The following is a 13164-nucleotide window of genomic DNA, read 5'->3' as shown; positions in this document are numbered from 1 at the left end:
TATAAAGGATAAAAAATGTTAAATTGAGTTTTATTAAAATTAAGAACTCAGAGGTATTCATCAAAAACACCTCTAAGAGAATGTAAAGGCAGTAAACAAAGTGGGAAGATATATTTGCGGTAAATATATCTGACAAAAGACTCATTCAAAATATATAAATAACTCTACATCTACCTACATACATATGTACAATGTATAATATATAATAGATAAAGAACTCTAGCAAATCAACAGGACGATTCAGGAGGCCAAGGACAAAAGGTATGAAGAGACACTATGAAAAAGGATGCAAAATGGTCAATAAGTGTATTAAAAGGGAGTTCAATTTACTGATCACTGGGTAAATACATACTAAAACATGAAGCGAAATTACTACATCACCACCAGAATGCCTAAAATGAAAAAGATAAAAAATATCAAGTATTGGTAATATGGGGCAACTGAAATTCTGTACATCACTGACGGGGCTTAAATGGTAAGAATCACTTTGAAAAACCATTTGGTAGCATCTTCTAAAACTGAACATATGTATAGTCTATAACCTAAACAGTTCCTTTTCTAGATATACACCCAGCAGAAATGAATATAATTTTTCACAAAAGATGTGAATTACTATGTAGCACCTTGTTTTTTTTTTTTTTTTTTTTTTTTTTGAGACAGTCTTGCTCTGTCGCCCAGGCTGGAATGCAGTGGCATAATCTCGGCTCACCTCAACCTCCACCTCCCGGGTTCAAGCGATTCTCCTGCCTCAGCCTCCGAAGTAGCTGGGATCACAGGCATGCGCCACCACACCCAGCTAATTTTTGTATTTTTAGTAGAGATGAGGTTTCAACCATGTTGGCCAGGCTGGTCTTGAACTCCTGACGTCAGGTGATCCACTTGATTTGGCCTCCTCAAGTGCTAGGATTACAGGCATGAGCCACTGCACCTGGCCATAGCAATATTTTTATAATAGCCAAGACCTAGAAATTCCTGGAAACAAATGGCTGCCAACAGTAGAATGAATAAGTAAATGATGATATATTCACACAGTGGAGTATTATAAAGCAGTAAGAACAATCTACCACTACACACAAAATTATGGATGAATTTCACACTAATTAAGCAAAAGAGGCCAGACTCTGTGATTTTATGTACATAAAGTACAAAAACAGGCAAGCTAATCTATATTGTCAGGGGTCAGAATAGTGGTTACTGTTGGTGGAGGGTAGTGACAAGGAAATGTCCCAACAGGAGCTTCTAACTTGTAAGTAATGTTCGGTTTCTTTAACTGGGTTCTACTTGCATATATGTGTTGAGTTCGTGAAAATTTATTCAGCATATTATGTACTTATGACATGATATGTACAGGTATATATGAACAAACATATATGGTTATATGTTTCACATTCTAATATGATCATAGTTTAGAAACCAAAATTTCTTGTGAAACCTCATTGACAGCTATCTCTGTATTCTTTGAATGAATCTTTTGACTAACCTGACTGATCTATTCAGTTTACAATATCTTTTTAAAATTAAAATATTTTTCTCTTTTTTTTTTTCAGGGCCCTCCTGGTCCAAAAGGTGATAAGGTAAGAAAATGCATACCAGAAATAAAGTTAGTGGAGATCCATATTGGCATGACCTATACTGTGTTATATTTTGATCTTTTTAATGAGCATCATGTATGTATTTTGGCTAAAACTGTTATCTCACCTTTCTATTCTACAGGGAGAACAAGGTGATCAGGGACCTCGGGTAAGTTGTGCTCTACCTATCCTGGGCAGAAGATTAGTTTCTAACTCCAAATTTATTGAATGGAAGTACCCCAGCTTCATAATTGCCTTTGTGCCACATGGTTCAGTAATGGCTGGCAAAAATACCATACCACTTGTAAGTGAAAAAAACTAACAATTTGGATGTATTCTGTTGCATTATCTTTACTTGATGCCTATAAGTAGAAAATTCTACAATAGTTAGACATACTGACAAAGGGCCAGAATCACATCTAAGAGTCAATAGCAGCCACCTTGCCAGTGACTGTTGAGTCCTTCAGATTTGCATGAATTGTTTCGCAACATAGAGGCCATATGGATTTCTATTGAATTTGGCCTTTTGCTGCAGTTAAACTTTACGTGCTATTGCATAAATGTTTTTTTTTTTTTTGCAGATAAAATTATCAATGCATTTTACATATTTGTTCTTTGCCATAAGTTTGCATAATACTTGTTTGAATTTCTAGCTTTTGTAGATTTTTAAGCACATAAAAGGTGTAATACAATTTAGCACTGCAGGGAGGAGGGAGCATTCTTTTAAGCTTCTCAGATGTGACCCTTTTAGCCATTATAACACAATGGTGAATGCTTTGTTGTTACCTTGGTAGTGCCAAGTCCTCTACTTCACATCTGTGCCTTATTACCCAAATGTTCAGACATACTGTTTCAATGATGTAGTGGCTCCATTCAACATACCTCTCAATTTTCTCATGTCACTATGCACAAAAGCAAGTATTTCGTTGAATAGAGTAATTTTTTACAGTGGAAAGGCTTATTTAAAACTTTCAGGTTGAAAACAGAAACTATGTAGGTCTTTCTGTAAAATTCACTGTGCTTGGTTGCTTATTAAATGCATTTTTACTGCATAGAGATATTTTTGCAAAAGATGCAGTTGATGCAAACTTGAAAGGTTTGTAGTTGCATTATCTCCTCATGTTTCTTAAGCTAGATAACAGTTATGCTCTGATTTGTTATACTTTCCCTTTTGTTCTTCAGCCACTTCTTCATATAGGAATACTGGTTATGCTTCACAGCATTTTGTTTCTCATGGCAGTTACTCTGGCTGATGACTAGCTTCACGCCAAAAGCTCATTTTAGGAGATTAAACACCACGTTATCCACTGTCATGGATGTGAAGAAAATAAGACTCTTATAACCTTAAGTGATTAGAATACAGCCATTTGCTCCGTATGTGGTGATTATTTCACATGACATGTCTCTTCATATCAAGTATCATTTCTTTCTACACGCAATATCAAAATCACTCAACTTCCCCTTTCCAGGTAAGAGGGAAACTGTTTCCATTCTGAGAAATCTTCTTTTGGCAAAGGAAGTGAAGGGTGGTTCACAACTTAGCTGTCATCAGTATGCATGCAGTCCTCATTTTCAAAAAGGTGTGTTGGCTTTCATCGTTACAAAGAGTGATGATTGATTATAAAGCTAGGCCAAATTTTCAGGATGAAACCTGAAACCATCTGAAGTTCACCTGGTTTCATGTTGCATTACAAACTAAGACTTGGACCAGGTTCCTTGAAAGTTTGGCCAAAGTTCATGAACTACTTCGACAAACCCAGACTGCCTTTCATACAGATTTCAGCCAGTTTTCACACTGAATGGGGCCAAGTTTCACTCAATTCAGAGCTCATGTAGCATTTCAGGTGGAAAGTGGCAAAAAGTGATCTCATTTTCCTCTGTATTTTGCTTTGTATTGAAGGAATTTGGATTGAATTCCTAATACAGGATGAATCTTCATGGGTACAAATCTAAATGTCCTGGAAGGTAGAGGCGAAAGAGAATGAAAACCCACTGACTCACCTGTCTTTTCTCAGATTCCAAGCAGGTCTCATTCAGTGCTCTTAGAATTTTATAAACATTACTATCTAGTAAGATAGTATTAACTACATATTAGGAAATTGATCATATCAAGATAGTAAGATGAAGGTAAGAGTTGGAAACATCTCCAATTTTAATGAAAATTAATTTTACCCACATTCTCTGTTTAGGCACAGTATTCTTGCTGATAATGACCAAAGGCTCTCTTTTTTTAAATCTAGAGTTTGTATTCCAATACCCTGTCCATTTTCATCCTGTTGCAGATTTTGAATTACGCTTTTTACCATTTGTTTCCAATAGTTTATTTCTTCCCACAATTAACAATATGAACTCCAAACTCCATCATGTCAGCTCTTTGTCAGGTGAATTTCCATTATGAGACCTTTATCATTTTCTTGAATATTTGGAAGTTTTTTCTCTTTGACTCCCCAAGTATCCAGTGGGAATAAATTAAGCCATAAGAGGTAAATCAAAGCAGGAAAAACTTGAAGATCATATGGAAATTAAGAATGTGAGACTATTTTTAAGTACTTGGACATATATTCAGCAGTATATATTGAGCAGCTACCATCTTTAAGATACTGGGCTTAATACTATAGACACAATAAATGTGTCCACTTATCTCTCTTTTCTACTAACTACCAAATTCGACTTACTTTCATATTCTTGATTACTTCAGTGGCTTTCCAATTAATCTTTCTATTTCCACTCTTAACCCTGTATAATCCATTTTCTACACAGCAGGCAGAGAGATCACTTGACTTGTAAATTAGATCATGTTACTCCTGTGTAAAACTTTAGAATGAAATCCAACCTGCTGTGCTTAGCTCTTGCCCATTCCCACCAGCTCATCTCACACTAGTCTCCCTTCCACCTATGACACTTGACCAAACTGTCCTCCACTGCACTTTCACCCAACTCAACAGCTTTGCATTTGCCTGGTCTTCTTGTGGTCTTCTTGTGATTGGGTTCTTCTTATTCTTGAAACTTCATATCAAATATCACCTCCTCTGAGAGAACTTCTTTAACTACTCAATCTAAAGCAGAGATTATTCTATCTTGTTTATGTATTTACTTGCTCATTATCTATAAAATATGCCCCCCTCCCTCCTTAGATCCTATATTCCGTAAAAACAAGGTTCTTCTCTATCTTGTTCATACCACCTTCACATAGAATAGTGAATATCCAATAAACATTTGTTGAATATATGAATAAAATACTGTTATATCATTATGGCCCTCAAGAAGCTGATAATTTCATGGGTACCTGAGTAAGAAAACTGTGTGGTTATATGTTATCTGCCTCAAATAGATATACCAAGAGGTGCTAGAAAAGTGAAAATTATTTCATTTTAAATGAGTGCTGGCAACTGTGGAAGAGGTGACACTTGAGCTAGAATTTGATAAATGGGTAATCTTTAGAGGATACGTTGAAGAGCAAGACATTGCATATTCCAGGAAGAGGAAATAGTATAAACAATATGATCCAAGTAGAAAATGGCAGGATTTAGTTAAGGAACAATAATATTCCATTTGTGTTTTAAAAAAATGTGGTATACACAATGGAATACTATTTAACCTTAAAAAGAAGGGAAGCTTTTCGTTTGCAACAGCATGGATGAACCTGAAGGACGTTATGTTAAGTGAAATAAGGCTGGCACAGAAAGATACATAACCACATGATCTCACTTACATGTGGAATTTTTAAAAGTTGAATACATAGAAGTAGAGCATTTAATGCTGGTGACCCATGCAGGATTTAGTTAAGGAACAATAATATTCCATTTGTGTTTTAAAAAAATGTGGTATACACAATGGAATACTATTTAACCTTAAAAAGAAGGGAAGCTTTTCGTTTGCAACAGCATGGATGAACCTGAAGGACGTTATGTTAAGTGAAATAAGGCTGGCACAGAAAGATACATAACCACATGATCTCACTTACATGTGGAATTTTTAAAAGTTGAATACATAGAAGTAGAGCATTTAATGCTGGTGACCCATGGCTGGTGGGGAGGGGTTTTGGGAGATGTTGGTCAAAGGATACAAACTTCCAGTTGCATAAGAGGAATAGAGTTCTACTGTACAGCAATGTGACCACAGTTAATAACAATATATTGTATTCTTGAAATTTGCTGAGAGTACATTGTGTTCTCACCAAAAAAGATAAGGATATGAGGTAATACAAATGTTAATTAGCCTGAAATAGCCATCACAGCCATCCCATGATGCATACATATTTCAAAACAATATATATATCACAAATATATGTATATATAATTTGTATTTGTCAATTAAAAGTAAGTTTTAAAAAGGACCCTAAAAAATAATATTCCATTTACCAATAAATAGGTTAAGTAAAATATTGTGTCATATAGACTGAAAATTTTGGATTGAAGTTGTATTATGGAGCATTTTGAATGTCTAGTGTGGTAGGCATTAGAGAGCCATTGAGAATTTTGAGTAATCTGTGCTTATCTTCTTTTGAGACTATCTGTGCTGATTACCAAATGTTCCTTATAAAAATATTTTTGAGGTCAGACACAGTGGCTCACACCTGTAATCCCAGCACTTTGGAAGGCTGAGGTGGGCGGATCACCGGAGGTCAGGAGTTCAAGACCAGCCTGACCATCATAGTGAAACCCCATCTCTACTAAAAATACAAAGAGTAGCCAGGCATGGTGGTGAGTGCCAGCTGCTTGGGAGGCTGAGGCAGGAGAATCACTTGAACCTGGCAGGCAGAGGTTGCAGTGAGCCAAGATAGCACCATTGCACTCCAGCCTGGGCAACAGAGCAACAGACAGAGACTCGGGCTCAAAATAATAATTATTAAATACATATATATGTTATATATATATATATATATACACACACACACACACATATATATGTATATATATATTTGGTGGTAGTATCTGCTATAGAATACAATTGGAAGAGACTGAAAGCAGGGTGACCAAGTAGACCATGAAACTATGTCACTCATTTAGGACAAGGTCATAAGAATCTAGGCTGTACTGACAATGTCCAGTCCTCAGTGGAGAGGTAAGTGAAAAGGATGAGTTGACTTAGCGTGGAACGTCAGGTATTGTTGGAGGCAAGGACATATGCTGAGTAAAAAGGTCAGTGTCAGAGTGAGAATTTCAGCAGGGGATTAGGGAGAGAGGTAGAGTGGGAGGTCGTAAGTTGATGAACCAAGAAAGAGATTCCAAAGTGGTCACCAAAATATGGACAAAAGTTCGAATTTCACCGTGAAAGCTAGGATATGAGTTTATTTTTCTCACATAAAAAGAAGTCTGGAGAAGGCAGTTGATAGTGTTATTTATATAATTAAATGGTGTTACTATTGATTCAATGATGTTACTAAGTCTGTGACTCTCTTGGCCTTGTCTCATGATTGCAGGAAGGCTGCTTCAAGTCCAACCATTGCATCTAGGTATATATCAGCAGGAAGGATAAAGAGAGAAGAGTCTGAATCAAGAAAGCAACGTTTTCTCTATGAACTTCTTAGTAGACTTCTGGTCATGTCTCATTGGCTAGGTTGTGTCACACGGTCATCCAAAAGCTGGAAGGGACAAGGGGAATAGGGCTGAAAGGGAAGTTAGGTCATCCAGTCAATAAGGTTTACCACAAGTGCCAAGCAAACACCTGAGTAGACAAAGAGGGAAATCAGGGCTGACACTGAGAGAGAAGCATTTGGTGAGAGAGAAGTCTTGAGGCAGAGAGTGAAAGATGGATCCCGTCCCTATTCAATTTACACGGAGGACCTGTGACCCTGGGTGGAGTTGTAGTCAGGTTAAAGTTTTTTTAAAAAGCAGTCAGGAAGTGAAATGGAAAGATGCTGAGGTGAAAATTTAAGACAAATCTTGAAGCTAATTGGATGTAGGGGATGCAGTTGAAAAAGAAGATAAAAATAGGGCTAACATTTCTGGCTTGATGCTTGATAAAATAGGTCAGAAGAAAGTTGGGAGGATAAGTGAAAAGATGGGTTTTAATTATGTTGAATTTATGATCTTGATGAGATATTTCATTGGAATAGTGTAACAAACAGAAACATGAGATTAGAATTCTGAGGCAGTGCCATAACTGGAGGTAACTGTTACATAGATGAACTATCACAGAGGGAGAATTGAAATCCTAGAATTTGAAAAATGGTAGGCAAAGAGTAAGAAGAGTACTGCCCTAGAATAGAACCTTTAAAAATACTCACACGTAAGGAGTGGGATGAGGAAGGAAGGAGTGTCAGCAAAAGAGAGAGCATTTGAAGGTAGAGAAGTAGGACATTGCAATGTGTGAACACTACAGACAAAACTACTTAAAAAAAAAAGAGTGGCCAGTGTAATGTTCAGATGAGGTGTTTTAAAAAGCTTTTGAATTTGCTGTTTTGGAGTCATGTACTATTAAACGAATACATTTTGTTAAGTAGTGAGAGCGGAAGTCAGATTGCAAGACGTTAAAAGGTAAATGTTGACCATCTTTGAATACAGTTGATGGCATATGATCTAATGCAGGAGAAAGTGGGCTAACTTTTCAGCATTAACTTTCTTTCAGTATACATTGAACCAATTTCAGGCCTACAGTTTTAGGTATAATATAACAACCACAAATACCATTTGGTTTTATTCTACGAAGCACTGAGTGTTACATTTCCACAAATGAATGCATCCTGACATAAGAATTGCACTTCCCGCCTTGATTCTTGGGGAGATGTCATTGCAGATTTGCCACTAATCTTTAATTCATTCTTCTAAACACAGTATTTCATTAGGCCTTTAGGCTTAGGGTCAGGATGGTGCTTTATTTGTGCTGTCAGTCACCACATATAGATAAATTAATAGATAATTGATTCTCTTTATTTCGTCCTCATAGCTTTGTATTGCAAAGTTTTGAGGCTATGACTTTACCAAGCTTGTATTTAAGTACAGATTGCACGACCTGCTGAAAGGAAGTTGTCAGGGATTCCTAGGTTGAATAAGGAAGTTGGACTAGGAAATAAGAGCTCACATAGTAATTATAATCGCTGATAGCTTAGTCTTACAACTTGTTGGATACTTTTCTAGGTAAGTTGCACACATCATCTCTAAGCCTTCCTATAGCGCAGAGAGAGAGATTATCGGGGGATGGGGGGACAGGAAAAGTAGATGCAGTCGAGTAAAATGATTATCCACATGGGCTGAAGACAGGCTGGACAGGGATCAAATTCTAACTCTACCACTATCTCTATGATTATGATCAGGAATAAAGTAATATACGAAAAATCTGTAATAAGCTCTCAACAAACCGTACCTCCTTTTTCTTCCCATATTTCGTATGAGGAATATGGGGTAAAGTAACTTGCCAAAGTTGACACAATTTGTAAATGGTACAAATGGGATTCAAACCTGGCTTTCTCAGCTTCTAGTTTGTGCTGTTTTCAGTGAACAAGACTGCTTCCCTATCAATAAGGTAGTTGTTATAAAGTCATCAACATTAATGTGAAATAATAGGGGTTACAGAAATATCTGTTTGAAATAATAATAATAAGGATACTTTTATTGAGTTCCTAAAATATGCCAATCACTCTATGATGTCACACCTTATTTCAACAACCCTATGAAACACTTACTTTTATTATTCTCATTTAATGGATGTGGAAACCAAGACTTCGAAAATGTAAATATTTTGTCCAAAATAATAATCACTCACTGACAGAACCAGAATTTGAACCTAGATATTTACAGATTACATTTTCCATGTGTTCTCTCATTTATCCTCTAAAGTAATGCTGTAAGGTAGTAGAACATGTATTAATATAACCTTTCTTTCTATTTCTTTCTTTTTCTTTCTCTTTCTTTCTTTTTCTTTCTCTCTCTTTCTTTCTTTCTCTTTCTCTCTTTCCTTTTTCCTCCCTTCCTTTCCCTTCCCTTCCTTCCTTTTCTTCCTTTTTTTTCTTTTCTTTTCTTGTCTTTTCTTTTCTCTTTTCTTTTCTTTCTTTTCTTTTAAGACAGGGTCTTACTCTGTTGCCCAGACTGGAATGCAGTACCACAATCATGGCTCACTGCAGCCTCAACCTCCCAAGGCTCAGGTGATGCTCCTGCCTCAGTCCCCCAATAGCTGGGACTACAGGCACACACTACCATGCCCAGCTATTTTATTATTATTATTATTATTATTATTATTATTATTATTATTTTTAGTAGAGACAGGGTTTCATCATGTTGCCCAGGCTGGTCTTGAACTCCTGGACTCAAGTCATCTGCCTACCTCAGCCACCCTGAGTGCTGGGATTACAGGTGCAAGCCACTGCACATGGCCAACTTTATTATTATTATTATTATTTCTGATGAGGATTGAACTCAAGCAGATTAAATGGCTTGTTCAAGTTCTTTCACATACATTTACCAAAGACAGTGTTGGGACTCAGTGCCAATTTGAAATCCTGCTGTCTTTCCACAATATCAAGCTGCCTCCAGATGGCTGCAAGGAACCCTTTCAACTTGAAAATCCCAGGCCTCTGTGAATAAGATTGAAAAAGCTGGGGAACACAGCATAAATAGGTGGATATTTTTTCTTTGCAATTACGATAGACTCAGTGTATGCAGGCCATGCACTGTCAACCCAACAGAAAAAAATGAATGGATGAATGCCATATAGTAATACTCCCCAAAACATAAATGAATGAATGATTGCCACATAGTAATACCCTAGAACCTGTATTATCACTGAGTAATACCTTAGAACTCACTATATGGAGCAAAGAGAGGCAGGGCAATGTTGACCCCCCTCTAAGGATTGTAAGAACACCCAATTGCCTCATTATAATATGGATTTTGCTTCTCAACTCAATAGCACCTATTTGAAAATTGTAAATATTATCACATCAGTCTTAAAAAATTTTTAAAAAGAAAATTGCATATCAAGATCTTGCTTATACTTGCTATTAGTAATTGTTTCTCCAGGATAACCAGATGGATGAAATTTGTTTTCTGCTCTTCATAATGCTGAGTTTGCATAACCTATAAGCTATGTTGTTGATTCCACTTTTATTCTAAGTCTCTCTTTGCAAAAAAAAAAAAAAAAAAAAAATGAACTTCATTTTTTTATCAGTAACAGAATCGCAATGTCAACTGTAAAAGTCTCAAGACTTTTAATGCTTCTCCTGTTGTCATCTACACCCACTACTGCTACCGCTGTCTCTCTTCATCATTAAAGAGGGCTTTTTGTTTGCCCAGTTCATAAGGGCCTCTGCCCTCATCATGAACCATAGCCCTGGAATCACAGTGACACCCAGGGCTTTGATGATAATGGCTCATATTTCTTTTCTCTGTCTTAGTGACTTAAAAACATAGCCTTAAAAATAATCAAAGCTGTTTTAATATTTAATAATGACTTTTTAAAATGGAATACTATGTTATTCTGAAATTGTGGCAAATTTATCAAACTTAGGCAATAAAATGAACAAACATCATGAAGTTATCTTTTGATTATATATTAATCTTCTAATCAGTTGGTTACCATCACCTTGCCAAATAACACAGAGTCCTGATAAATAGGAGCTTTAGTGGTTATTGGTCTCGACATCATCAGCCAACAGCTGGTTTTAAATGAGTCCTAAGCTCTCACAGTTTCAGTAAGCCACCCAGGAGCTCTGCTTAACTATTTTCATAAAATTCCTTTCTCCTCCTAGTGTATTCGAGTAAATTTTCATAACAGCTGGGACTATGCAAAAGTGATAGCATCTTAAAAACATCTTTGGCAAGACAGATTAAGTTCCAGAAAAGGAAAGCATTTAGAAGTTTATTTTATTATCTTAACCTTTGTTGACTTGAATGATTAAACAGATTTTTTGGCTCTGCTAAAGCATTTAGGCCTGGATATTAATTTGATGTTCTTATTTGTTTAACTCTTGCCTTTCTCTGTAGCCTTAATGAATATACTACTCATTGGGTGCTGAATGTATTGCCTGAGAAAAGGGAATGGATATAACACAATGGAAAGAAATAAATTATGTGAAAATTATTTTAACACTTTCCAGATTCAGAAGCTGGCATGGAAACAGTGAGATCATTAAGATTTGCAAATGTTGTTATTATATTTTCTAATTAGAGTTCTCTTTTGAGTGTTCTCTGTCATACTTTGAAACACTGAAAAGTTGTTGCATTGAATTGAACCCAGGAATATTTGTAACTTTGTCCTAATATGGGTCAATTTAGAAAATAACTTTTTTTTTACAAACAATGGTAGATGTGTTGACAATATTTCCTTGGAATTCAGTGTTTTGAATTTTATCTCAGAGTTAGTGGTTGAATGGCTGGGCTCATCAAATATGAAAAAAAAAGAGAGATTTGGAAAGGATGAGCAATAATGGGTCTACCCATATTATGTCACTTTAAATCTTGTATATATGTCTTTAATGTAAAAGATTATGTAAGTAAATCTATCTCTACGGAATAAATATAGTAATTCAGTTGAGTCAACTTTTATACAAAATATATGAAAGTAAGAAGGAACATTGTGCAAGATGCTTATATATATAAAATAGTATAGTAGTGAAATGCCTGAGATGTGAGCCTTTAACTGAAAATTCTGTTAATGACCACAGAGATATTAAAATCAAAACCAAAGCAAAATCCAATCCTAAGTACATCCTCTGACAAGAAATTCTGGAAAATGATGCCAACCAGTTTAAATAACCATTGGATTTCCTTTTTGTCTTTTGAGTACAGTGACCATCATATGTAAATAATTATTTGATTATTTACATTATTTTAATTAATTTTATTGTTTACTATTTATTATTTATTATTTTATTAATTTAATTTAATTATTTACATTGTTTAATTATGATATGGAAGAAATTATTTACATATGATATATAAATAATTATTTCCATTTTATGGAGTAAAGAGATTTCATTTGTCCACACTTTTGTGCTCATTGTTTATGTAAACTGCAATATTCTTCTCACTTTTTCACGTTACATATATCTCTGGATGTATGCCTTATCTTTTCAAGCTTAGGGGCACTATTTCACATTTTTCTTGAAATAAGTAGAGTGACATATTTTAATTGAAAGAGAATATATTTGTGTATGATATTTAATATTATTCCATTTATATTTCTTTTGTTTGGATTTTTATAAGTGCTGCTTTTTATAAAATATTGGTTAAATAATTTAAAGACTTCCTTGATAAGTAATATATTGATAATCCTCTCTCAAACATGAAACTATACAGAAGGTTTTATTCTTTGTCTTATATTTAAGCAAGCTTATTTTTTACCTGAATCCAAATAAAATTTTAGATTTATTTATCCATGTAATGTAGAGCTATGAGTTGCACTAATGCCTACAATGGAGGCATATGCTAAAAATGTGAAAGTTGATTTGGGGTTGGTGACTTTCAATATTATGTAGAGAATGTAAGCCTTTTAGTAAATATACTAAAACCTGTATTTGAAATGTTAAAAAAAAAAATCCAATTTATACTTTAGCTGGTAATACCTATGAATAATGAACGTATTGTGGATAGAAAATACAGCAATTTATAAACAATTTACACTAACAAAATTGAACATTATTACCACCATTATTTTT

At 35.1% G+C, this 13164-nt stretch overlaps 1 protein-coding gene across 2 annotated transcripts in view; it reads left to right on the top strand.

Annotated features, from left to right (window-relative positions):
• The window catches only part of COL25A1 (collagen type XXV alpha 1 chain), a 506241-nt gene that overhangs the window by 338867 nt on the left and 154210 nt on the right, over nucleotides 1-13164 (top strand). For both annotated transcript variants that reach the window (XM_065545315.2, XM_045392741.3), the window contains exons 6-7: nucleotides 1548-1574; nucleotides 1714-1740. In XM_065545315.2, the coding sequence (XP_065401387.1) occupies nucleotides 1548-1574; nucleotides 1714-1740 (54 nt within the window). The remainder of the gene's footprint in view (nucleotides 1-1547; nucleotides 1575-1713; nucleotides 1741-13164) is intronic.

This window comes from Macaca fascicularis, chromosome 5 (genome assembly GCF_037993035.2).
Source record: "Macaca fascicularis isolate 582-1 chromosome 5, T2T-MFA8v1.1".
In the NCBI taxonomy this organism is placed as follows: domain Eukaryota; kingdom Metazoa; phylum Chordata; class Mammalia; order Primates; family Cercopithecidae; genus Macaca; species Macaca fascicularis.
Note: the sequence above shows the minus strand (reverse complement) of the source record. Positions and strands in the feature narration are given on the sequence as shown.